Source organism: Mesoplodon densirostris, chromosome 11 (genome assembly GCF_025265405.1).
Source record: "Mesoplodon densirostris isolate mMesDen1 chromosome 11, mMesDen1 primary haplotype, whole genome shotgun sequence".
NCBI classification, from domain to species: Eukaryota; Metazoa; Chordata; class Mammalia; order Artiodactyla; family Ziphiidae; genus Mesoplodon; species Mesoplodon densirostris.
In genome coordinates, this window is record NC_082671.1 from 25288693 (window position 1) to 25316499 (window position 27807).

Sequence of the window (27807 nt, forward strand, 5' to 3'; positions counted from 1 at the left end):
CTGCGGCGGCAGAGGCCGGCGTGACGTTGCACCAGACTGAGGCGGATCCGTGCGCTTTCCCGGAAAGCCGTCCCCGTGTTCCAGGACCCCGGCAGTGGTGGGGTGCACAGGCCCCCCGGAAGGCGGGGCGGACAGTGACCCGCGCTCGCACACAGGCCCCGCGGCGGCGGCAGCAGCAGCAGCAGCAGCCCCAGCGTCCCACGCCCGTCTCCGGGGTCCGCGCCTTTAGCCGCGGCTCGCGCCCGTCTCCAGCGCTTCCCAAAGCAGCCCTCTTAATGCCCTCTCCTCGCGCACTAGGAAACAAAAGGGAAGAAAAAGCCTCTTGCCTCTTCGGCAGGTCCAGACCCTTTCCCTGGACTCCCTCCGGGCTAGCCATGGTGCACTAACCCCCTCAGGCTCTCTTCCTGCCGCCAGCAGTCCTCTCCCTGAGCTCTGACTGAAAGCTGATACCCGAGCCTCAGCTCCCAGACCAGCCCGCCCCGGCGGCCGAGCAGACAAGCCTCTCGGACTGGTGTGTGCCTGAGGGCACCGATCCTCTTTGCCGGAATCTCTCCGCTTTGCCCTCCACACCCCTGTTGCTGTGCTCTCCTCCGCTACTCTGAAGCTTTCCCCCTCCGCCACCTGTAGTCTCCGCCTGCGAAGGAGACCAAGTTTTAAATACATTTTTAACATTCTTATTATGATGTTAAATAACTCTCTCCGATGAAGAATGAAACACTCTTCTCACTTCCCAAATATATTTGGCCTTCAAATCCTTTCCATTCAATCTCTTTTTTATTCAGTTCTTATTTACTGAACAGACAATATATACAATGCACCATTTGAGATATGTATATTCAATGGCAAGTGAAATTTCACCTTCCCAAATTGAACTTAATGTTAGACTTTGAAATCTGCCTAGTATCTGTCTTTTCCTCACCTTCTCAAGTGCCATAGTGCTAGAGTGCCATCAGTATCTTCCCCAATATATAAGGGAGACTGGCAATGAAGAATAAGTACAAAACAATAAGTAGTGATAGGTGCAATGATTAAAAATAAAGCATGACTAGTGGACAATGATGAGTGTGCACTATTTTTTTTTTTTTTTTTTTGTGGTTCGCGGGCCTCTCACTGTTGTGGCCTCTCCCATAGTGGAGCACAGGCCCCGGACGCGCAGGCTCAGCAGCCATGGCTCACGGGCCTGGCCGCTCCACGGTATGTGGGATCTTCCCAGACCGGGGCACGAACCCATATCCCCTGCATCGGCAGGCGGACTCCCAACCACTGCGCCACCAGGGAAGCCCTGTGCACTATTTTATACACTGTGGGTCAGGGAACATCTCTCTTGTACACTGATTTTTGAGTAGTATCCAAAGGAAATGAGTGTGGGATATCTGGGGCGAAGAGTATATCAAGCATAGCGAATAACAAGTTCAATAGCCTTATGGTAAGAATGTGCTTATAACGACTTGAGGAAGGCCAATGACAACAGATAGAGAGACTTAGGTAGAGAGGGGTATAGCTTTGGGCTATGGGAGGGATTATAGAGTTTTTTTGCAGTAATGTGGAAGCTACTTGGGAATTTTGATCAGATGTGTGATATTTCATTATTTAACAGGTATTTATTGAGCATCCACACTGTGCCGGCTACTATTTTAGGTGCTGTGGATATTGTGGTGAACGATTCCTGCCATCATAAAAATTACATTCTTTGTGATTGCCCTAAAGTTTTAAAGGACTGTTTTGGCTGCAGTATTGGAGGAAGGGTAGACACAAAGAGGCAAAGACGTTGGGAAATGATTGTGGTGTGGACTAGAGAAGTAGCAGTGGCAGTGTTGACTAGTGCTCAGATTTTAGATCATGAGATGGAGATATTAGGAGGGTTAAATAAGTAAAATAAATGAACCGATATTTGCAAAGGGTTTAGAACAGTGCCTGGCACACAGTCATATTATTTCAGAGTCTGTTAAAGAAATAAATATAAATAAATAAGTCCAGTAGGACTTCTGAGGTATTGCATGTGGATTGTGAGGGAAAAGAGGACAGAAATTAAAAATGATTTTAGGATTTTTTGTCTGAGTAACTGGAAGTTTGGTGGAGGAAAATAAAAGGTTTGACATTGGACATGTTAACTTTGAGATTTCTTATAGATACATGTGTAAAGACCTTAATAGGCAGCTAGATAAATAAATCTGAGGGTCAGCCATGGAAGGGTTGGATATATAATTTGAGTTGTACATTGGTAATACTTAAGGTTAATTAGAAGTTGAACAGTTAAAGGAGAGATCTCATCCTCGGGGAACTCCTACATTTTGAGATTGGGGCAATGAAAAGGAGCCAACAGGACAGACTGAGAAGGAGAAGAACCAAGTAAAGAAAATATTTCAAGAAGGAAAAGGGGTGGATTTGGCATGGTGATTGGCAGCAGCAGAGGCTACATAGTTTTTGAATCTTTCAGATTTTCTTACAAAATTAGACTAAGATAAAGGAAAAAAAATCCATAAATACCATCTTCAGAAGAAAAAAAGAGATGACAGTTGTGTTTATATGAATTCTGGAGCACAAGCTGGTAGAGCTGAACTATTGACAGCAACAAGACATGCATGTCTATCACATCTGTGCTTGAGTGATGGAGGGGAACATAAACGGGATTTAGGGTGGTCCTGAGGGCCTAGAGACCCAAATATTGACACCCCAAAAGAAACAGTTTCCAATCAGAGTAGAGGAGTTAGAAGACAGATCTGAGGACAACAGCTAAAACTGGCTGAGCCCTCATTTCTTTTGGAAATACCAAGAAAGTACCCTTCTTAAAGTACAGAGGTGCATGGTAAGGGGAATGGTAGGGAGTAGTACAGACACTGAAGGAAGGAGAATGTTCAGATACTGGTAAGGGAGGGGTTCAGAGAAAGCAGATGTCAGAAAGTACTGGAGAAGTGGCTACCCTGGAGAAAATTTTTATTACCTTATAATAGCAACAGAAGAGGGAGCCCTAGAATCGTGAAGCTGGGAGAGTTCTTCAGGCTAACCTCAACTCCTTATTCAGGAATACCTACGGGTGAACTGGTATGTGGATACGAGAAAAGGATTGTTGTGGAACTGAGTACAACGATGGAAGCATTTGAAGAATAGCATAAATCAGAAGTAGAATGGTTCAGAAATGAGAAAAGAAGAATCAAATAAGAAGATATAGCTGATAGACAAAAAAAAAAAAAGAATTAGACATAAAAGAAAAAATTCTAAAATGAAGACGAAGCTTGAAAGAAAAGAAGAGTGAATGTAATACTATATAGAAAGAAGAAAATAATAAAGCATGGCAAAAAGAAAAATGAAAACTATCACATAAATGAAGAAAGAATTTGAGAGAAAGGAATAATTATAGAAAACAAGCAAACCCAATCCAATATGGGTATAACTGGAGTCCCTGAAGAGGAAAACTAAAGAGGTGAAACAGAGCTATATGAAAAATGTAATTCAACCACCTTACAGGAAATAAAAGAAGGTGTATTTTGAAAGTACACATGTGTACCTGGGAAAATAGACCCCAGTCAATTATGAGATACAGTCTAGTGACTTTAAAGAAAGTATCCTTCAAAAGAATACCTTGGAAGTCTGTAACTACAATGACTCTGCTTTTTGGTTTGCTCAGGATAGTTCTTATTTATCCTAGTTATCCTAGTGCAGTTATTAATAGAAACCCTTTTATTCTCAAAAGTGACTCACTTTGGAAGAGAAATTGTATAATCAATCTAAATATAAAATAAAGAAAATTAGATCCATGGCAGACTTTAAAAAAAAACACTTTATGCCAAAAAATAATGTAACATAATTAAGATATTCAAAGAAAGAAAATGTGACTCAGGATTTATATACAGCTAACTGATTTTCAATTTTAAAAGCTGCAAGTGGTTCGCGGCATTCAAAAAGAGAATGTTATTCTCTTGGTTGTTTATGAGGAATCTTTCACCCCACTGAATTCCAAGAAGTAAAATTATAAAACCAGCATTCTCTGATCAGAATGAAACAAAATTAGAAGTGAGTAACAAAATTCAATAACAGAAAAAGAAAAACACCTTTCAGCTTAGAAATTAAATTGACACAAACATACTATTTCTTTCTTGCACCAGTGTGGTTTTTTTTGTATTAGGATAAAATTTGCGTAATATAAAATTCACCATTTAAAATATTTTCAAGTGTAGAGTTTAGTGTTTTTTAGTATCTTCACAATGTTGTTGTATTGTCACTAGTATCTAGTGCCAGATAGTGTCATCACCTCAAGAAGAAGCCCTGTGTGCATTAAGCAGTTCTTCCCTAGTTCCCTCTCCCCCAGCACCTGGCAATTGCTAATGTACTTGCTGTCTCTAGATTTACCTATTTTGGACATTTCATATAAAATGAAATCATGCAATATGTGGCCATTTGTGTTTAGCTACTTCCACTTAGCATAATGGTTTCAAGGTTCTTCCATGTTAAAGCATGTATCGTTTCATTCCTTTTATGGGTGAATAATATTCCCTTGTATGGATAATACTTCGTTTATTTATTAGCTGATGAACATTTACATTGTTTTTACTTTTTTTGCTATTAATAATGCTGATATGAACATTTGTGTCCAAGTTTTTGTGTGAATGTATATTTTCAGTGCCGTTAGGTATATAACTAGGAGTGAAATTTCCAGGACATTTGGTAATTCTATGTTTGATTTTTTTGAGGAACTGCGAAAATGTTTTTCACTGTGGAAACACCATTTTACATTTCAACCAGCAAGGTGTGAGGGTCTCAGTTTCTCCACCTCCTTGCCAACACTTATTTTCTGTCTATTTAATTATAGCCATACTAGTGGATGCCAGTGGTTTTAACTTGAATTTCATAATGGCTAATGATGTTGAACGTTTGTATCTTTGGAGAAATATCTACTCAAGTTCTTTGCCTATTTTTAACATTTGGTTGTCTTTTTGTTGCTGAGTTATGAGAGTTGTATACATTCTGGATACCAGACCTTTCTTAGATATATTATTTACAAATATTTAGTGGGCTGCTTTTTTGCTTCCTTGATACTGTCCTTTGATGCACAAAGTTTTAAATTTATGTATTTTTAAAATTGTTCACTTGTGCTTATAGTGTCATATTTTTAGAAACTGTTGCCTAATCCAAGGTTACAAAGGTATGCACCTATTTTTCCTACAAGAATTTAATAGTTTTAGCTTTTATATTAAAGAATTTGATTTATTTTGAGCTAATATTTATACATATGTGAAGTGGGGTTCCAGATTTATCCTTTTGCATGTGTGTCTATTTATCCCACCATCATTTGCTGATAAGGTTATTCTCTTGCTATTGAATTGACTTGTTTACTCTTGTCAAAAATCAATTGGTTATAGATGTATGGGATTATTTTGGGAGTCTCATTTTTATTTTTCACTGGACTCTCTGTCCTTATGCCAGTACCACACTGTTTGGGTTGCTTCAAATTTGTGCTAAGTTTTGAAATTGGGAAGTATAAGTCCACCAACTTTGCTCTTCTTTTTCAAGATTGTTTTAACTACTCATAATCCCTTGCAATTCTATATGAATTTTAGGATGAGCTTGTCTGATTCTGCAAAATAAAGACACTGGTATTTTGATAAGGATTTTATTGAATCTACAGATAAATTTTGGGATTAACGACGTAAGTCTTCCACTCCAGGAACACAGGATGTCTTTACATGTTTTAAGACTCTACAATGTTTTGTCATTTGTAGTGTAAAAATTTTATACATCTTTGGTAAAAAAATATTTCTAAGTATTTTATCATTTTTCATACTATTGTAAATGGAATTGTTTTCTTTATTTCATATTTGCTTTGTTCATTGCAAGTATATAGAAATACAACTGATTTTTGTCTCGACCTTGTTTCTTATAACGTTGCTTAACTTATTAGATTTAATAGTGTTTTGTTTATTAGATCTAATAATTTTTTACAGTTTCCCATGTGTAAAATCATGTCTTCTGAAAATAAGGATAGGTTTACTTCTTCATTTCTGATATAATAATTTCCAAGGATGCCTTTTATTTATTTTTCTTGCCTAATGCCCTTGCTAGAATTTCAGTACAATGTTTAATAGAGGTGACAAGAGTGTACAGCCTTGTCTTGTTCCTGATGTTAGGGGAAAGTTTTTAGTCTGACAATATTATGATGTTAGCTGTGGGTTTTCACAAATGCCCTTTATCAGGTTGAGGATACTGTTTTTTATTCCTAGTTTTTGAGTATTTTTATAGTGAAAATATGCTTGATCTTGTCACTCTTTTTCTGCGTACTGAGATGATCATGTGGGGTTTTATTTCCTTCATTGTTTTAATGTGGTGTATTAAATGGATTGCTTTTTGTATGTTGGACCACCTTTGCATTCCTGAGATAAATTACACTTGCTCCTAGGTATAGGGTGTAGTCTTTTAAATATGCTGTTGGATTCTGCTTGCTGCTACTTTTTTGAGGAATTTTTCATCCATATTCATAAGACACATCACTTTGTCTTTTCTCGTGTTGTCTTTCTGTGGCTTTGGATTAGTGTAATACTGGCCTTATAGAATGAGTTAGAACAAATTTCCTCATCTATTTTGGGGAAAAATATGAAAAATATTGGTGTTAATCCTTTTCTAAACATTTGTTAGAATTCACCACTGAAATCATCTGAAAGAAGGGATTTTCGTTGTGTGAAGTATTTTGATTACTGATTTATTCTCTTGTTATAAGTCTGTTTGGTTTTCTGTTTCTTCTTGAGTCAATTTTGGTAGTTTACATATTTCTAGGAATTTGTCCATTACAACCTTGTTATCTAATTTATTGGCATACAGTTATTCATAATATTTTCATATGCTCCTTTTTCTTTAAATTCAATAGTAAGTCCTTTCCTTCATTCCTGATTTTAATAATTTGAGTCATCTACTTTTTTTTTTCTTGGTCAATCAAGATTTGTCAACATTGTTGACTTTTTTTAAAGAACGAACTTTGGTCCAGTTGATTTTCTCTATTTTTTTCTACTCTTTTATTTATTTTCTTTCTAATCATTTTATTTCCTTCATTATGCTTGCTTTGGGTTTAGTTTGCTCTTCTTTTTCTAGTTCTTTAAGGTGAAAGGTTAGGTTATTGATTTGAAATTCTTCTTTTTTTAATATAGATTTTTAATTTTCCTTGTGATTTCTTCTTTGACTCATTGGTTATTTAGGAATGTGTTAATTTCTACACATTTGTGAATTTTCTCAAGTTTCCCACTCTTAATTATTTCAAATTTCATTCCCTTGTGGTCAAAGAGCATACTTTGACTTCAGTATTTTAAAATTTATTAAGACTTGTTTTGTGGCTTACCATATAGTCTATCCTGGAGATTGTTCCATTTCCACTTGAGAATAATGTGTATTCTGTTGTTGTTGGGTAGAGTATTCTATAGTTTTTTGTTTCTTCTATTTTGTTTATGTGTTATTCAGCCTTCTGTGGTTCCGCTGATCTTTGGTTTAGGGGTTTTGTTCATTACTGAAAAGTAGCAGTAGCAAATTTGATTCTACTAGCAGCAGTAATAATACCTTATTTTTGTCTTCATTAACAAAATCCCTTCACACTCATTATCACTTTCAAGTTACTGTATACAGGTTAGTCAATCTTCTGTATTACTAGGCTGAAGATAACTATTATATTTTCATCATCTTTTTGTCCCCAGAGGCTAGCAGAGTCAGGTACATAGTTATTGTTTAAATTAAATATAATGCTTACAAAGAAAATTTGGTATAAAGTAATGGCATCTGGGAAAATTTTAGGTGATCAGTAACTGTAAATTTCATGGTACTCTCAGAGTCTACATTTTCTATCTTGAATGATGATGAATATCACTGAGTATCTCTACATTATGTAAAAATTTCTTATTAAGTACACATAGAATATAATTTCAGAATTTTAGTTCTGATATCTAAAATGATTATAGAAATCCATTATGTCAATAATGAGAATTTCAGCATAATCCAACCAACATTTGTGAACAGCTGCTGTGTTCTAAGGCACTGTGCAAAGCACTGGATTGCTGTTCCTTCTATGTGAGAAGATACAGCCATTGACTAAGTGTTTATTTTCAATTATAATAAAATATAATGTCATAGAACATTTTGATCAGTTATAAAATGTCTATTAGAACAAACCTTTTATATGAATTGCCTAATATAGTGTACTCTATGTGTGCCTTAAATGGCACACTAATACTTTTTAATGGTTCATGTCATTATTCAGAACATAGTTGTTGAATGATCAAACTTTATAGTTGAAATGGTGCATATTCATCTTCAGTTTCTAATTACTGAGTTAAAAGTAGATTATATTCTCAATTTCACTTAGTGGATCTAGGTTAATTTGCTTTGCTTTAGACTGATTAACTCTAGAAAGCTTTTTTGACCTTTTTGGTTCTCAGTTTCAATTCTGAACTGATTAGTTGGTAATAGGTATTGTCAAGAGAGAGAAAAAAAGTAAATTAATAATTAATTAGTTAAGTCTGAAAAATGCTGGTTTTAGTAAAGTTCAACAAATTTCTTTACTTGTGAGTTTGTAGGAGGTCTAATATTTTAATATATATTGTTAATTTCCACAATTTGTTGGACCATGTAACCTGTTTTATATGAATTTGTTATAAATCACTGGTCTTAAGGTATAATATATACATCCCAAGAACTGCCTAAGATGTTCCACTATGATGTGAAAAGAAAGTGTCAGAAAAATGTTTCTATTTACTATTTTTTAATCTTAAAAACTAAGAAAAACAAAAACTATGTTAGTATTCAGCATAGAAATTGATGCTTGTGCCCTCCTAGGTCATTTTATGAAACAGTCACATACCATTAGTGAGATAACCTGACCTGAATGGGAGTTCCAAAGTGATGAGCTGGTAGTGCTGCCCACATGTGTTTGCTTTTTAGTATAATAGAACGTATGAGCCTGCTTTACCAGGTAATCGGATTTAGCTGCTATGTTATTTAGTTTTTACTGAAACAACTCTGACAGAAATGGGAAAATGACTTTAAAAAGATTGCTGCCATGAGCCATAGATTGATAATCATACCAACAAAAGTCAGTGTTTATAATAAGTGCCCTTGTTGGTCCTTTATGTTTAGGCTGTTTTGGGAAAGAATGACTTAGCTACAGAAAGATACATAAAGTGATATACTGGAAATGGCAATTAGAATTTGATAATGAAATAGAACTTGTGAATAAGTAAGGCAGAGTAAATGAGGGGAGCTTATAAATGAGAAAGTGGTGGCAGTAAATGAACAGGAACTCTTGCTGTTATCTTTTCCCTAAATATCGTTAATTTTCTCTGCAAGTCCACTGGGGTGATGGTGCAGTCATTCAGGGTCCCAGGCTGACAGAGGCCCTGCTGCTGTTCGCAGCACGTGACTCTAATTGACATCAGCAAGCTAATAGGGGGAAAAAGGGAATGTGTGGAGGATTGTGTTGGAGGTTTTGTGGTTCAAGCTTGAAATGCTGTACATCACTTATACCTACCTGACATTCCTAAAATAAATCCCACCTGGTTGAGATGTATTATCTTATTTATGTATTGCTAGATTCCATCTGCTAATATTTTATGTGGAATTTTAGCTTCTGTTTTCATAAAAGAGATTGGTTCATAATTTTATCTTTACAGATTTTAGTATAAGGGATATGCTATCTTAATAAAATATGTAGGGAAGTATTCCCTCTTTTTCTATTCTCTGGAAGATTTTGTGTAAGGTTTCTGTTACTTGTTTCTTAAATGTTTATTAAAATCAACCTGTTAAATCATCTGGGCTTATGGTTTCCTTGGTCGGAAGTTTTGTTTTGTTTTGTTTTTAAATTAATACAGGTTCAATTTTTTTTAAACACATATAGGACTCTTCAGAGTTTTTATTTCATCTTCTTTCAGTTTTGTTAAATTGTGTTTTTTCATAGGAGGTTTTTCATTTCATCTAAAATTTCATATTTATTGCTCTAATATTTAATAATACCTTACTGCTTATTAGAAATATCTAGGTTTTGTAATACCCTGAATTCATGCATAATGTTAGAAATTTTTGTTTTCTATTTTTCTTCATCACTCTATTGTTGCCATCTTGCTACATTTAATTTTTTTCTTTGGATTATTTGTTAACAATTCTTCTGTTACACGTATATTTGATCTTTTTACTCTGTCCCATGTCTTTTTAAAGTTTTTTTTTTTGTCTGTATTTTCCATCACTTATCTCTTTCTGCTGTAGTTTCTTTTTTTCCCCCACTGTCTTTTGGTTCTCTAATCCTGCTTTCTGCTGTTTCACCTACTATTTACCTCATCTATTGTGTTGTTAATAATACTTCTTTTCTCACTGTAGAATTTCTGTTTTACGAATCCCAGTTCTCTGAAGAAAATCTCTATCCTATCTGTTTTCTCCATTTCTTCTCTATTTTCTTGAATGTATTATTCATACATATTTTAAACTCTTTGATAAGTAATTTCTGAATCACACATGGGTCTGTTTCTTTTGTCTTTTCTGTTTTCTGTTTCTTTGGTCTCATCTGTTACCATCTCTGATAATTTTGCATTGAAAGCTGTACGTTGTGTTTGAAAAATGGGAAAGGCTCTGTAGGATGTTAACATTCTCCAAAGAGAGGTAAGCCTCTCCTTTCCTAGGAAGGTAGAATGGGGGGTTGATTACCTTAATCCAGTGGTTCTCAAACTTTATTATGTATTAAACTATTGGCATGTATATGTTACTAGAGAAGTAATGGAAAAAAAAAAAAAAAGGTCCTGGCTTGTTGAATTAACACAGGACCTCCTGTCTCTAGATCCAGGTCCAGAATTGCCAAATGCCTCAAGGGATAACACCATTGCCTTGTGTTACCTTACCTCTCAGCATGGTTTTCCTTTCTCAGTTATTGTTTCTCTTTAATTTCTCATTGCCACAGCCCTCCAGAATGGTTTTAAACAGAACTTTTTAAAAATAGTTTTTCTGTTTGTTTGCAGCTGCGTGCCACAAGCTACACAATCACTTATAGATGCAAAAGTCAATGGTGTGTTGTTATTTTGTCAAAAGAACAAATCATGGCTTAGTTTCTTACTTTCTTTCAGGAAAAACATAAACAAGAATTGGAAGACATGAGGAAAGCTGGTCATGAAGCCCTCAGCATTATTGTGGATGAATACAAGGTAGCAGTTTGAGAGTCTGTTTTCTTTATTCTTTTAAACTTTGGCAAACTTTAGTAAAAAAAAAAAATTACACATATAGACATATGCTAATAAATTACAGAATTATAGTGTAGTCTTATTTTGGTATAGAATTCTTTTCAACTGATTAATAAGTGTTCATTGAAAGCATACTTAGTAGATTACAAAGGTAATGCTAGACGTTGCTCTGCATTTGAGAACTTACAGAATATTTGAGAACACAGGATTGAAGTTTGAAAACAAAATACTGTAGAATTAATTGCTAGATTATTAGCTTTTTTGGTCTTTACTCTGGTTCCACCTTTTATAGAAAAAAAGTGTGAAATAAATCTGAAAATTATTGTCATAGCTTTTTTTCCTAAACAAATTAAATAGATTTGGGTACATTTAAGTAATAATAAAAATTATAATAAATGTCAGTATCAGTGATATATGCAGTATTATTCTGGATAAGCTAAGCCTGCATAAGCTTAATCATTTAAAGTAAATTGAGAGTTTAATAACAAAATTTTCCCCCCCTAAATTTCATGTTAGATCATTTTTTTCCATCAAGTAATTAAGGAATACATTCTTGTGGAAATCAAATTCAAAAAATTCTCCCCAGAAGTAACCAGTGTGAATGGTGTGATGTGCATCCTTCTAGAGGTTTTTCTTTATATTTACACACACACACATATGTATACTCATGCTGTAAAATTTTGATTTCCTTTTAGAAAAATGTTGTTCTACTCAATCTATTCTTTTTTTCTTGCTATATTTACTTATCAGTATATATTTTCATGTCAGTATATATAAACATCCTATTTTTGTCATTCTATAGTATTCCACAGTGTGTATATATATATGTGTGTGTGTGTGTAGACATATATATACACACACATATATATACACATATACAAACGTATGTATGCATATACATACACATATATATACATATATACACACACACACACACACACACACACACACACACACACCCCATAATTGGTTTAACTATACCCGTATAAATAGGCATTTAGTTTATTTTTTTATTGTTAATTATTACAATAAATGTTTTAAAAATCCTTCTACCATATGTGGAATATAGACATTTTTTTTAATTGATTCAGCTTCATTCCTAGACATGATAGAAGTTGATTTCATTTTAATTTGCTGATAATTTAATGTCAAAAAGCTTCCTGTCACAAGTCATTTGGATAAAAGTAGAAAAAGAAGTAGATCCAGAATGTAAGTGAAAAGCACTTTTTTAAAAATTCCAAGGTATTAAAATAATTGGTATATATGTCTTGGGACACGAAAGGTCATTTTTGTGACCACACTAATATAGAAACTGGTGCCATTGTTGAGAAGGTTATTAAAAAATGGCTGGTTTTTACAGCTGTGATTTTTGGCTCTTTTTTTATAATGCTGTGAATTTTTAGTTCTACTAATACAAACCAGCTTTACAGTTGTTGAGTTGGGGAAAAGTATAGGAACTATTTTGGACCATCTTCTTTTCCTAAGGCTAAGGGTTGGAAGAATTAAAATACTGGAATTTACATAATTCTCCTGGCTTATTAAGTGATATATTCTTGGATGAATTTATATTTTACTCATTTATATTTATGAATTCTAAGTTAAATGTTTTTTTTTTAATTGGAGTATAGTTGTTTTACAATGTTGTGTTAGTTTCTACTGTATAGCGAAGTGGAATTCCCTGTGCTATACAGCAGGCCCTCATTAGCCATCCACTTTATACATATTAACGTATATATGTCAGTCCCAACCTTCCAATTCATCCCATCCCCCCTCTTCCTCTCCTTGGTGTCCATACGTTTGTTCTCTACATCTGTGTCTCATTTCTGCCTTGCAAACCAGTTCATCTGTACCATTTTTCTGGATTCCACAAATATGCGTTAATATACGATGTTTGTTTTTCTGTTTCTGACTTACTTCACTCTGTATGACAGTATCTGAATGTTTTGAAAGTACTTACATTGTTGTGTTTTTCTGAAAAGCTCAGCATTTGATATTTAAATTTTTTTTGGCTCTAGCTCCACGTATTTCCTTTGCTGAAAACGTGTTTATTGTGTATTACTTTCAACACTAGCAATGAGTGAGTTTAAAAGCATATGTAACAACTTTGCAAATATATTTTGCAAATTATATTTTGAAGAAACTTAGTTGAGAGCTACTCATTTCACCTCTTCTTTGTCTCATATTATTATGTGACACTCATTTAGAAAGAGAATTTAAAAATTTCAGGCATTAGGTATTAGAATTTGCTTTAAAGGATTAGGTATCAAATCACGTATCCTACAAAGTTATATTTAATTTATCATACTATACTTGTAGTCAGTTAATATGCAAACTATATAAATTCTCTTATAGTAGGGAACTTTGGTGTAAATACTTTTCATATAGCTTTCCGTATTATTGATCTTTTGCTGAGCTTCACATTTTGCACAAAGATATACAGTACTCTTAAGAAGAATACATCTGATACATTAATTATTGTGTAAAATATTACAACCAAGGTGTCTTAGAAACATACTGACAATCAACTTGATAGTAATATGGAAAAAATAAAGTAACTTAGATAGGAAAAATAAGCAATGTTTTCTTGGTAGGTTAGAGGTCTTTATAATGTAAATGATGATGATTCGTGCCCCATTATGGAACAAGAAAAGAAACAATTTTTTTCCATTCTAAATTCATGCGTGAGAAGTTCATGTGCTAATTGTTTTATTTTGCTTCTCTTTTTTCTAAATATCTTTAAAGATATGTTTTTTAAAGCATATAAACATTTTGATGGATGTTTCATTAATCATTAGGCAACTGAAGAACAAACCAAAATACTTCTCATTAATATTGCTAATAGAAGCTTTGTGAACATTTCTTTGCATTTATTCATTCCTTAATTCAAGAAATATTATTGACTTTCTTCTTTATGTCAAGGACTATCATAGATACAGCACTGAACAAAATAAAAATTCTTGGTCCAATGGAATATATATTCTATATCCATTAACCTATGCATACCAAACATAGGAAGTAAGGAACCTAAAACTACAGCTTTCCTCAATCTTTTGGTTTTCAGGTCTCCACACCCTTGCCTCTCCTATCCATGCAGGCATTTACACAAACATGCAGCTGGATCTGCCACCTTCCTAACACCATTCCTGGTTGCTAGGGAATCTTACATTCTTCTGATTGTCCTGTACTAGATGTGATCAATCATTTTTTCCCCTACAAGCTGAATTGAGACATTGTTGAGCAGTATAAAAAAAGATTTCATTAGAAAAGATAGTGAAAAATGCCAAATAAATAAGATAAAATTTATTTACTTAGTAACTAAAGAAAAAAATGTAAAATGAAATTGGTTTTTTTTTCACACCTTTATTGGAGTATAATTGCTTTACAATGGTGTGTTAGTTTCTGCTTTATAACAAAGTGAATCAGTTATACATATAAATATGTTCCCATATCTCTTCCCTCTTGTGTCTCTCTCCCTCCCATCCTCCCTATCCCACCCCTTTAGGTGGTCACAAACCACCCAGCTGATCTCCCTTTGCTATGCGGCTGCTTCCCACTAGCTATCTATTTTATTACGCTTGGTATTTTTATCTTTTTATATATGTCCATGCCTCTCTCTCACTTTGTCACAGCTTACCCTTCCCCCTCCCCATATCCTGAAGTCCATGCTCTAGTAGATCTATGTCTTTATTCCTGTCTTACCCCTAGGTACTTCATGACCTTTTTTTTCTTTTTCTTAGATTCCATATATATATGTTAGCATACGGTATTTGTTTTTCTCTTTCTGACTTACTTCACTCTGTATGACAGACTCTAGGTCCATCCACCTCACTACAAGTAACTCAATTTCGTTTCTTTTTATGGCTAAGTAATATTCCACTGTATATATGTGCCACATCTTCTTTATCCATTCATCTATTGATGGACACCTAGGTAGCTTCTTTGTCCCGGCTATTGTAAATAGAGCTGCAATGAACATTTTGGTATATGACTCTTTTTGAATTATGGTTTTCTCAGGGTATATGCCCAGTAGTGGGATTGCTGGGTCATATGGTAGTTCTATTTGTAGTTTTTTAAGGAACCTCCATACCGTTCTCCATAGTGGCTGTACCAATTCACATTCCCACCAGCAGTGCAAGAGTGTTCCCTTTTTTCCACACCCTCTAGATTTATTGTTTCTAGATTTATTGTTTCTAGATTTTTTGTTTCTAGATTTTTTGATGATGGCCATTCTGACTGGTGTGAGATGATATCTCATTGTAGTTTTGATTTGCATTTCTCTAATGAGTAAAGATGTTGAGCATCCTTTCATGTGTTTGTTGGCAGTCTGTATATCTTCTGTGGAGAAATGTCTATTTAGGTCTTCTGCCCATTTTTGGATTGGGTTGTTTGTTTTTTTGTTATTGAGCTACATGAGCTGCTTGTACATTTTGGAGATTAATCCTTTGTCAGTTGCTTCATTTGCAAATATTTTCTCCCATTCTGAGGGTTGTCTTTTGGTCTTGTTTATGGTTTCCTTTGCTGTGCAAAAGCTTTTAAGTTTCATTAGGTCCCATTTGTTTATTTTTGTTTATATTTCCATTTCTCTAGGAGGTGGGTCAAAAAGCATCTTGTTGTGATTTATGTCATAGAGTGTTCTGCCTATGTTTTCCTCTAAGAGTTTGATAGTTTCTGGCCTTACATGTAGGTCTTTAATCCATTTTGAGCTTATTTTTGTGTACGATGTTTGGGAATGATCTCATCTCATACTTTTACATGTCCTTGTCCATTTTTCCAGAACCACGTATTGAAGAGGCTGTCTTTTCTCCATTGTATGTTCTTGCCTCTTTTATCAAAGATAAGGTTATTATAGGTGCATGGGATTATCTCTGGGCTTTCTATCCTGTTCCATTGATCTATATTTCTGTTTGTGTGCCAGTACCATACTGTTTTTTTTTTTTTTATCTTTATTGGAGTATAATTACTTTACAATGGTGTGTTAGTTTCTGCTTTATAAAAAAGTGAATCAGTTATACATATACATATGTTCCCATATCGCTTCCCTCTTTCATCTCCCTCCCTCTAACCCTCCCTATCCCACCCCTCCAGGTGGTCACAAAGCACCGAGTTGATTTCCCTGTGCTATGCAGCTGCTACCCACGAGCTATCTACCTTACGTTTGGTAGTGTATATATGTCCATGCCTCTCTCTCACTTTGTCACATTTTACCCTTCACCTTCCCCATATCCTCAAGTACATTCTCAAGTAGGTCTGTGTCTTTATTCCTGTCTTACCCCTAGTTTCTTCATGACATTTTTTTTCCTTAGATTCCATATATATGTGTTAGCATACGGTATTTGTCTTTCTCTTTGGACTTACTTCACTCTGAATGACAGCCTCTAGGTCTATCCACCTCATTACAAATAGCTGAATTTCGTTTCTTTTTATGGCTGAGTAATATTCCATTCTATATATGTGCCACATCTTCTTTATCCATTCATCCGATGATGGACACTTAGGTTGTTTCCATCTCCGGGCTATTGTGAATAGAGCTGCAATGAACATTGTGGTACATGACTGTTTTTGAAATATGGTTTTCTCAGGGTATATGCCCAGTAGTGGGGTGCTGGGTCATATAGTAGTTCTATTTTTAGTTTTTTAAGGAACCTCCATACTGTTTTCCATAGTGGCTGTACCAATTCACATTCCCACCAGCAGTGCAAGAGTGTTCCCTTTTCTCCACACCCTCTCCAGCATTTATTGTTTCTAGATTTTTTGATGATGGTCATTCTGACAGGTGTGAGATGATATCTCATTGTTGTTTTGATTTGCATTTCTCAAATGATTAATGATGTTGAGCATTCTTTCATGTGTTTGTTGGCAGTCTGTATATCTTCTTTGGAAAAATGTCTATTTAGGTCTTCTGCCCATTTTTGGATTGGGTTGTTTGTTTTTTCGTTATTGAGCTGCATGAGCTGCTTACAAATTTTGGAGATTAATCCTTTGTCAGTTGCTTCATTTGCAAATATTTTCTCCCATTCTGAGGGTTGTCTTTTGGTCTTGATTATGGTTTCCTTTGCTGTGCAAAAGCTTTTAAGTTTCATTAGGTCCCATTTGTTTATTTTTGTTTTTATTTCCATTTCTCTAGGAGGTGGGTCAAAAAGGATCTTGCTGTGATTTATGTCATAGAGTGTTCTGCCTACGTTTTCCGCTAAGAGTTTGATAGTTTCTGGCCTTACATGTAGGTCTTTAATCCATTTTGAGCTTATTTTTGTGTATGGTGTTTGGGAGTGATCTAATTTCATGCTTTTACATGTCCCTGTCCAGTTTTCCCAGCACCACTTATTGAAGAGGCTGTCCTTTCTCCACTGTACATTTCTGCCTCCTTTGTCAAAGATAAGGTGACCATATGTGCATGGTTTTATCTCTGGGCTCTCTATCCTTTTCCATTGATCTGTCTTTCTGTTTTTGTGCCAGTACCATACTGTGTTGATTACTATAGCTTTGTAGTATAGTCTGAAGTCAGGGAGTCTGATTCCTCTAGCTCCATTTTTCATTCTCAAGATTGCTTTGGCTATTTGGGGTCTTTTGTGTTTCCATACAAATGGTGAAAATTTTGTTCTAGTTCTGTGAAAAATGCCAGTGGTAGTTTGATAGGGATTGCATTGAATCTGTAGATTGCTTTGGGTAGTAGAGTTATTTTCACAATGTTGATTCTTCCAATCCAAGAACATGGTATATCTCTCCATCTATTTGTATCATCTTTAATTTCTTTCATCAGTGTCTTATAATTTTCTGCATACAGGTCTTTTGTCTCCTTAAGTAGGTTTATTCCTAGATATTTTATTCTTTTTGTTGCAGTGGTAAATGGGAGTGTTTTCTTAATTTTACTTTCAGATTTCTCATCATTAGTGTATAGGAATGCCAGAGATTTCTGTGCATTAATTTTGTATCCTCCTACTTTACCAAATTCATTGATTAACTCTAGTAGTTTTCTGGTGGCATCTTTAGGATTCTCTATGTATAATATCATGACATCTGCAAACAGTGACAGCTTTACTTCTTATTATCTGATTTGGATTCCTTTTATTTCTTTTTCTTCTCTGATTGCTGTGGCTAAAACTTCCAAAACTAAGCTGAATAAAAGTGATGAGAGTGGGCAGCCTTGTCTTGTTCCTGATCTTAGTGGAAATGGTTTCAGTTTTTCATCATTGAGGACCATGATGGCTGTGGGTTTGTCATATATAGCCTTTGTTATGTTGAGGAAAGTTCCCTCTGTGCCTACATTCTGATGGGTTTTTTTCATAAATCGGTGTTGAATTTTGTCGACAGCCTTCTGTGCATCTATTGAGGTGATCTTATGGTTTTTCTCATTCAATTTGTTAATATGGTGTATTACGTTGATCGATTTGCGTATATTCAAGAATCCTTGCATTCCTGGAATAAACCCCACTTGATCATGGTGTATGATCCTTTTAATATGTTGTTGGATTCTGTTTGCTAGTATTTTGTTGAGGATTTTTGCATCTAGGTTCATCAGTGATACTGGCCTGTAGTTTTCTTTCTTGTGACATTTTCGTCTGGTTTTGGTATCAGGGTGATGATGGCCTCGTAGAATGATTTGGGGAGTGTTCCTCCCTCTGCTATATTTTGGAAGAGTTTGAGAAGGATAGGTGTTAGCTCTTCTCTAAATGTTTGATAGAATTTGCCTGTGAAGTCATCTGGTCCTGGGCTTTTGTTTGTTGGAGGATCTTTAATCACAGTTTCAATTTCAGTGCTTGTGATTGGTCTGTTCATATATTCTATTTCTTCTTGGTTCAGTCTTGGCAGGTTGTACATTTCTAAGAATTTTGTTCATTTCTTCCAGGTCGTCCACTTTATTAGCATAGAGTTGCTTGTAGTGATCTCTCATGAGTGTTCTCTCTTTTTTTCTTGATGAGTCTGGCTAATGGTTTATCAATTTTGTTTATCTTCTCAAAGAACCAGCTCTTAGTTTTATTGATCTTTGCTATCATTTCCTTCATTTCTTTTTCATTTATTTCTGATCTGATCTTTATGATTTCTCTCCTTCTGCTAACTTTGGCGTTTTTTTGTTCTTCTTTCTCTAATTGCTTTAGGTGCAACGTTAGGTTGTTTATTTGAGATGTTTCCTGTTTCTTAAGGTAGGATTGTACTGCTATAAACCTCTCTCTTAGAACTGCTTTTGCTGCATCCCATAGGTTTTGGGGCGTCGTGTCTCCATTGTCATTTGTTTCTAGGTATTTTTTGATTTTCTGTTTGATTTCTTCAGTGTTCACTTCATTATTAAGTAGTGTATTGTTTACCCTCCATGGGTAAACATATGTTTTTTACAAATCTTTTCCTGTAATTGATATCTAGTCTAATAACTTTGTGGTCGGAAAAGATACTTGATACAATTTCAATTTTCTTAAATTTACCAAGTCTATAGATTTGTGACCCAACATATGATCCGTCCTTCCTCGAGAATGTTCCATGAGCACTTGAGAAAAATGTGTATTCTGTTGTTTTTGGATGGAATGTCCTATAAATATCAATTAAGTCCATCTTGTTTAATGTATCATTTAAAGCTTATGTTTCCTTACTTATTCTTATTTTGGATGATCTGTCCATTGGTGAAAGTGGGGTGTTGAAGTCCCGTAATATGATTGTGTTACGGTTGATTTCCCCTTTATGGCTGTTAGTATATGCCTCATGTATTGAGATGCTGCTATGTTGGCTCATAAATATTTACAATTGTTATATCTTCTTCTTGGATCGATCCCTTGACCATTATGTAGTTTCCTTATTTGTCTCTTGTAATAGTCTTTATTTTAAAGTATATTTTGTCTCATATCAGAATTGCTACTCCAGGTTTCTTCTAATTTCCATTTGCATGGAATATCTTTTTCCATCCCCTCATTTTCGGTCTCTCTGTGTCCCTAGGTCTAAAGTGGGTCTCTTGTAGACAGCATATATACAGGTCTTGTTTTTGTATCCATTCAGCCAGTCTGTGTCTTTTGGTGGGAGCATTTAATCCATTTGCATTTAAGGTAATTATCGATATGTATGTTCCTATTCCCATTTTCTTAATTGTTGTGGGTTTGTTATTGTAGATCTTTTCCTTCTCTTGTGTTTCTTGCCTAGAGAAGTTCGTTTAGCATTTGTTGTATAGCTGGTTTGGTGGTGCTGAACTCTCTCAGCGTTTGCTTCTCTGTAAAGGTTTTAATTTCTCCATCAAATCTGAATGAGATCCTTGCTGGGTAGTCATCTTGGTTATAGGTTTTTCTCCTTCATCACTTTAAATATGTCCTGCCACTCCCTTCTGGCTTGCAGAGTTTCTGCTGAAAGATCAGTAGTTAACCTTATGGGGATTCTCTTGTGTGTTATTTGTTGTTTTTCCCTTGCTGCTTTTAATATATTTTCTTTGTACTTAATTTTTGATAGTTTGATTAATATGTGGCTTGGCGTGTTTCTCCTTCGATTATCCTCTATGGGACTCTCTGTGGTTCTTGGACTTGATTAACTATTTCCTTTCCCATATTAGGGAAGTTTTCAACCATAATCTCTTCAAATATTTTCTCAGTCCCATTCTTTTTCTGTTCTTCTTCTGGGACCCCTATGATTTGAATGTTGGTACGTTTAATGTTGTCCCAGACGTCTCTGAGACTGTCCTCAGTTCTTCTCATTCATTTTTCTTTATTCTGCTCTGCAGTAGTTATTTCCACTATTTTATCTTCCAGGTCAGTTATCCGTTCTTCTGCCTCAGTTATTTTGCTATTGATCCCTTCTAGAGTATTTTTAATTTCATTTATTGTGTTGTTCATCATTGCTTATTTCCTCTTTAGTTCTTCTAGTTCCTTGTTAAATGTTTCTTGCATTTTCTCTGTTCTATTTCCAAGATTTTGGATCATGTTTACTATCATTATTCTGAATTCTTTTTCATGTAGACTGCCTATTTCCTCTTCATTTGTTAGGGCTGGTGGGTTTTTACCTTGCTCCTTCATCTGCTGTGTGTTTTTGTGTCTTTTCATTTTGCTTATCTTACTTTGTTTGGGGTCTGCTTTTTGCAGGCTGCAACTTCGTAGTTCCCATTGTTTTTGGTGTCCATCCCCAGTGGGTAAGGTTGCTTCAGTGGGTTGTGTAGGTTTCCTGGTGGAGGGGACTAGTGCCTGTGTTCTGGTGGATGAGGCTGGAACTTGTCTTTCTAATGTGCAGTTCCACGTCTGGTGGTGTGTTCTGCAGTGTCTGTGGCCTTATTATGATTTTAGGCAGCCTCTCTGCTAATGGATGAGGCTGTGTTCCAGTCTTGCTAGTTGTTTGGCATAGGGTGTCCAGTACTGTAGCTTGCTGGTCGTTGAGTGGAGCTGGGTCTTGGTGTTGAGATGGAGATCTCTGGGAGATTTTCGCCATTTGATATTATGTGGAGCTCGAGGTCTCTTGTGGACCATTGTTCTGAAGTTGGCTCTCCCACCTCAGAGGCACAGCCCTGATGCCTGTCTGCAGCACCAAGAGCCTGTCCTCCTCATGGCTCAGAATAAAAGGGAGAAAACATAGAAAGAAACAAAGAGGATAAAATAAGATTAAGTAAGATAAAATAAATTAAAGTTATTTAAATAAATAGTAAAACATAATTATTAAGTAAAAAATTTTAAGAAGTAAAAAAAAAAAAAAAGGACAAACAGAACACTAGGACAAGTGGTGAAAGCAAAGCTATACAGACAAATCTCACACAGAAGTGTACACATACACACTCACAAAAAGAGGGAAAGGGGAAAAAAATAATGTGTGTTGCTCCCAAAGTCCACCTCCTTAATTTGGGATGATTCATAATGTATTCAGCTATTACACAGATACAGCATACATGAAGTTGATTGTGGAGCTTTAATCCGCTGCTTCTGAGGCTGCTGGGAGAGATTTCCCTTTCTCTTCTCTGTTCTCACAGCTCCTGGGGTTCAGCTTTGGATTTGGCCCCGCCTCTGCATGTAGGTCGCCTGAGGGCGTTTGTTCTTCGCTCAGACAGGACGGGCTTAAAGGAGCAGCTGACTGGGGGCTGTGGCTCACTCAGGCCGGGGGGAGGGAGGGGTACGGATGTGGGGTGAGCCTGCGGCGGCAGAGGCCGGCGTGACATGACTTTGCACCAGCCTGAGGTGCGCCATGCATTCTCCCGGGGAAATTGTCTGTGGATCACGCGACCCTGGCAGTGGCAGGCTGCACAGGCTCCCTGGAGGGGACGTGTGGAGAGTCACCTGTGCTTGCACACAGGCTTTTTGGTGGCAGCAACAGTACCCTTAGCATCTCATGCCCGTCTCTGCTGTCCACGCTGAAAGCCGCGGCTTGCGCCTGTCTCTGGAGCTTCTTTAAGCAGCGCTCTGAATCCCCTCTCCTCACACACCAGGAAACAAAGAGGCAAGAAAAAGTCTCTTGTCTCTTCGGCAGCTCCAGACTTTTCCCAGACTCCCTCCTGGCTAGCCGTGTCACAGTAACCCCCTTCAGGCTGTGTTCTCTCAGCCAACCCCAGTCCTCTCTGTGTCCAACCGAACCCCGAGCCTCAGCTCCCAGCCCCCACCTGCCCCGTCGGGTGAGCAGACAAGCCTCTCGGGCTGGTGAGTGCTGGTCAACACTGATCCTCTGTGCGGGCATCTCTCCGCTTTGCCCTCCGCACCCCTTTTGCTGCACTCTCCTCTGTGGCTCTGAAGCTTCCCCCCTCTGCCACCCACAGTCTCTGCCCGTGAAGGGGCTTCCTAGTGTGTGGAAACCTTTCCTCTTTCACAGTTCCCTCCCACTGGTGCAGGTCCCGTCCCTATTCTTTTGTGTCTGTTTTTTCTTTTGCCCTACCCAGGTACGTGGGGAGTTTCTTGCCTTTTGGGAGGTCTGAAGTCTTCTGCCAGTGTTCAGTCGGTGTTTTGTAGGAGCAGGTCCATGTGTAGATGTATTTCTGATGTATCTGTGGGGAGGAAGGTGATCTCCACGTCTTACTCTTCTGCCATCTTCTCAAATCTCCCCCGAAATTTATATAAAGTAAAACAAAAATGACAAAAACTAAAAAATAAAGCATAGGAAGATGCATTATTTTTGCTTTAACCTCTGTCTTGTGGAAATATGGAGTAGGCATTTTTTCTTCTGTTCTTTTCAGTAAGTATAGCTAAAAAAAAAAAAAAAAAAAAACCTGGACATTTTATATATATAAAAGACATAAGACTCTGAGAGTTAGACAGAAGAAGGCAGACTGGCTAGGGACCCTGAATCCAAGTAACTACATAATGCTGGGTTCCCTAGGCTTTCTTTTTGCCTCATTTGCTGCAGACAAGGTGCTGGCGAAGTGAGCAACCCAGAAATAGCAAATGGGCACAGACAACAGACCCTAAGAAAAGCCTGCGCTCTCTATCCAAAAGACCAGGAAAGCTTTCACCTAGCAAGGCAGAAACTATTAGGTAATAACCCTTCTAATCCCGCCAAATATCAGAGAGCAAACTATAGTCCCACCCCAAGCCCTGCCAAGAAAGGCTGGTTAAGGGAGCCTGGACTTAACATTTACCGATCTATAATGAGGTACCCTTCCTCTTCCCCAATGGGGCAGAGTCATAGAAGGTGGAGTGGGGAATCAGGATGTTCAGTCCCACTGGGAAGTAAGTCTCCTCTCCACTGAGTGTCAGGGTAGGCTGTGTAGGATGCCTAGGTTTCCACCCCACTGTTATGGTAATGAGACACTTCTCCCCCCGCCCCTCCCCAGCCCCCTGCAAGGTATCAATGGATGCTTAATGGAGAGTCAGGACTTTCCTTACTGCTCAGTGCTACTAGGGTTATCCCCTGCAGTGTCATTGGAGGTCATTTGGGATCAATAACGTGGCGCCTTTACCCCTCCCAGTCAGAGTGAAGGCGTGGTGGGAAGTTGAACTCCCAACTGTGTTCAGCAATAATGGATCCTTATTTCCCCAGCCCTGAGTGTCAGCAGAGGATGAATCAGGAACCTGGACTTCTACTGCACCTGACTGTTCTCCTCTTTCCCTGCTGGATTAGTGTTATGTCAAAGGAAGTCTGCTAAAACAAGATTTAAAATGTCCAGGTTTCAATTGAAAATCACTACCCATACCAAGAACAAAGAAAATCTCATCTTAAGTGAAAAAAGACAATGAGGGCTTCCCTGGTGGCACAGTGGTTGAAAGTCCGCCTGCCGATGCAGGGGACACGGGTTCGTGCCCCGGTCTGGGAAGATCCCACATGCCACGCAGCGGCTGGGCCCGTGAGCCATGGCTGCTGAGTCTGCACGTCCGGAGCCTGTGCTCTGCAACGGGAGAGGCCACAACAGTGAGAGGCCCACGTACCGCAAAAAAAAAAAAAAAAAAAAAAAAGACAATGAACAGAAGCGAACACAGACCTGCCACCAATGTTAGAATTATCTGACAAGCATTATAAAGCATTCATCCTAAAAATGCTTTAACAAACAAATATGAACACACTTGAAACAAATGAAAAATTAGAAAACCTCAGCAAAGGAACACAAAGTTTTAGCAAAGTAATGAAGAACCAATAATAACTTGAGAACTAAAAAATACCGTAACCAAAATAAAAAAAACTCAGTGTATGACCTCAATAGCATAATGCAGAAACAGAGGAATCAGTGAACTTGAAGATAGAGCAGTAGAAATCACCCAGTTTAAGTAATATAGAGAAAATAGATTGAAAACAACCAAATAGGGATTTAGGGGCCTATGGAATTATAACAAAATACCTAAAATTCATGTCATCAGAGTCCTGGAAAGAGAGGAGAAAGAGGATAGAGCTGAAAAAAATATTCAATGAAATAGTGGCTGAAAACCTACCACATTTGACAAGAGAAATATAACTGCATATTCAAGGAGCTGAATAAACTCTAAACATGATACCTTATGCCCCCTGAAAAGAAGCCCACTCCAAGACCCACTGTGATGGTTAATTTTATGTGTCAGCTTAGCTGGGCCACAGTGCCCAGGTTTTTGGTCAAGACATTATCCTGGATGTTTTTGTGAGGGTGTGTTTTGGATAATAACATTTAAATTTGTGGACTTTGAATAAAGCAGATTTCCCTCAATGATGTGGGTGGATCTCATTTAATCAGTAGAAGGTTATACTAGAACAAAGACTGACCTTCCCTGAGCAAGAAAGTGTTCTGGTAGCATATAGCCTTAAGCCTTGAACTGCATACAGCACTGACCCTTCCTTGGGTCTCCAGTCTGCCAGCGTACCTTACAGATACTGAATTTGCCAGCTTTCATAATTGTGTGAGCCAATTCCTGAAAATAAATCCCTCTCTCTCTCTGCATATACATATATCCTGTTGATTCCATTTCTCTGGAGGCCCTGGCTAATGTAATATATATCATAGTCAAACTTCTGAGAACTAAAGACAAAGAAGTTTTAAAAGCAGCCAGGTAAGGATGACATTTTACTGCAAGAGAGAAACTGTTAGGCTGACCTTGGATTTTTCATCAGAAACCATGGAGGCCAGAAGGAAACGGAACAAGTGCTGAAGGAAAATAGCTGTCAATCCAGATTTCTATATCCAGAGTAAAGGTACTTATGGAATGAAAGGAGGAAATCAAGATGTTCTTAGATGAAAGAAAATTAAGAGAATTTTGCCATAGAAAACCCACCCTAAAAGAATTGCTAAGGAGGTTTTCTAAACAAAATGAAATGATAAAGGAAGAGATTTTGGAACATTGGGAAAGAACAAAGGAGAGTAAAAATATGGGTAAATAAAATAGATTTTCTCTTTTTACATTTTATAAATTATGTTTGCCTGTTAAATCAAAAATTTTAACATTGACTGATATGGTTCTAATGTATGTAAAGGAAAATTTTAAGAGAATTGTATCATAAACAAAGGAGAATAAAGGACATAAAAAGAAGTAGAGTTTCGGCACTTGAAGTGGTGAAATACCAACACCAGTAGTTATGTGATTTTTTTAAAATATGAATTTTCTAAATATATTTACTACTACTTCTGCAATCTTTCACATGATAAGACTTAGGGATTTTTTTTTTTATTAAACAGAATTTGATCGCAAGACCCCAAGGGCTTGAGGCTAGTTTATTTTTTACATATGTATTTCAGAAACTATAATCAGTTTAATGTGTAATAGTGAAGTCTTTTTTCCATGTCACTGTGATTTCCAAGAACCTGAAGTATTAATCTGATAATGATCACTACAAAGGAATGTTTATTTTTTATATATTTTGATTTAAAGTAGGCTAGTGATACTGTCTTATTTTAATATTTTATAATCTTTATTTTTAACAGCTTTATTGAGATATAATTCACATACTATAAAACTCCCCTCTTTAAAGTGGATAATTCAGTAGTTTTTAGTACGTTCACGGAATTGTACAACCATCACCACAATCTAATTTTAGAGCATTTTCATCACCCCTGCATGAAACCTTGTACCAATTAAGCAATCAGTCTTCACTCCCCTCCAGCTACCCTGTCCCCTAGCCCTTGGTTACCACTAATCTGCATTATGTCACTATAGACTTGCATCTTCTAGATATTTCCTATAAGTAGAATTACAAAATTTGTGGGCTAATATGGCTGTCTTCTTTTACTTAACATAATGTTTTTAGAATTCATTCATGTTACTACATATGGTAGTACTTCATTTCTTTTTTATTGTTAAATAGTATTCCATTGTATGGATATACCATGTTTTTTTAACCTTTTATCAGTTGATGGACATTTGGATTGTTTTTACTTTTTAGCTGTTATGAATAATGCTGTGTGGTTGTATGTTTTCATTTCTCCTGGGTATATACTTAGGGTCGAAATTACTGGTTCATTTCACTTTTCTACATTTAACATTCTGAGAACTACAAGAATGTTTCTAGCTGCACCATTTTATATTCCAGCCAGCAGTGATGGAGGGTTCCAGTTTCTCTATATCCTCAGGAACACTTGTTACTCTCCATTAAAAAAAAATTAGCCTTCCTAATGGGTTGGCATTTATTTCTTTGGTTCATTTTGATTTAATTATTGTAAATGATGTGAGGAAGGGATACAGTTTCATTTTTTTTCCATGTAAATATCCAGTTGTTCCCAGCATCGTTTGTTGAAAAGACTGTTCTTTCCTCATTGAATTGTCTTGGAACCCTTATCAAAAATCAGTTATCCATATACGTGAGGATTTATTTCTAGACTCTTAATTCCTTTCCATTGAACTATATGTCTATCCTCATGCCAGTACCATACTTGATTACTGTAGCTTTATGGTATGTTTTTGATATCAGGAAGTGTGCATTGTCCAAGTCTGTTCTTTTTCAAAATTGTTTTGACTATTCTAGGTCACTTTCATTTTCATATTAATTTTAGGCTCAGTATGTGAATTTTAAAAAAAATCCAATTAGGATTTTGATTGTGTTTGCATTGAATATGTAGACCAACTTAGAGAGTATTGCCATTTTAACTGTATTAAGTTTTCTGACCCCTAGTTATGAAATGTCTTTATATTTATTTTCTTTAATTTCTTTCAACAATGTTTTATAGTCTTCAATATTCCTTTTATTCTTTTTTATGATATTCTAAATTGAATTGTTTTCCTTAATTTCATGTTCAGATTGTTCTTTGCTACCATATAATAATACATTTGATTTTTGCATGTTTGGACACTTT

General features: G+C 36.4%; 1 protein-coding gene across 3 annotated transcripts in view; it reads left to right on the forward strand.

Moving 5' to 3' along the window:
- Nucleotides 1-27807, forward strand: part of CCDC91 (coiled-coil domain containing 91) — a 416560-nt gene that overhangs the window by 204120 nt on the left and 184633 nt on the right. For all 3 annotated transcript variants that reach the window (XM_060113428.1, XM_060113430.1, XM_060113429.1), the window contains exon 7: nt 11076-11153. In XM_060113428.1, the coding sequence (XP_059969411.1) occupies nt 11076-11153 (78 nt within the window). The remainder of the gene's footprint in view (nt 1-11075; nt 11154-27807) is intronic.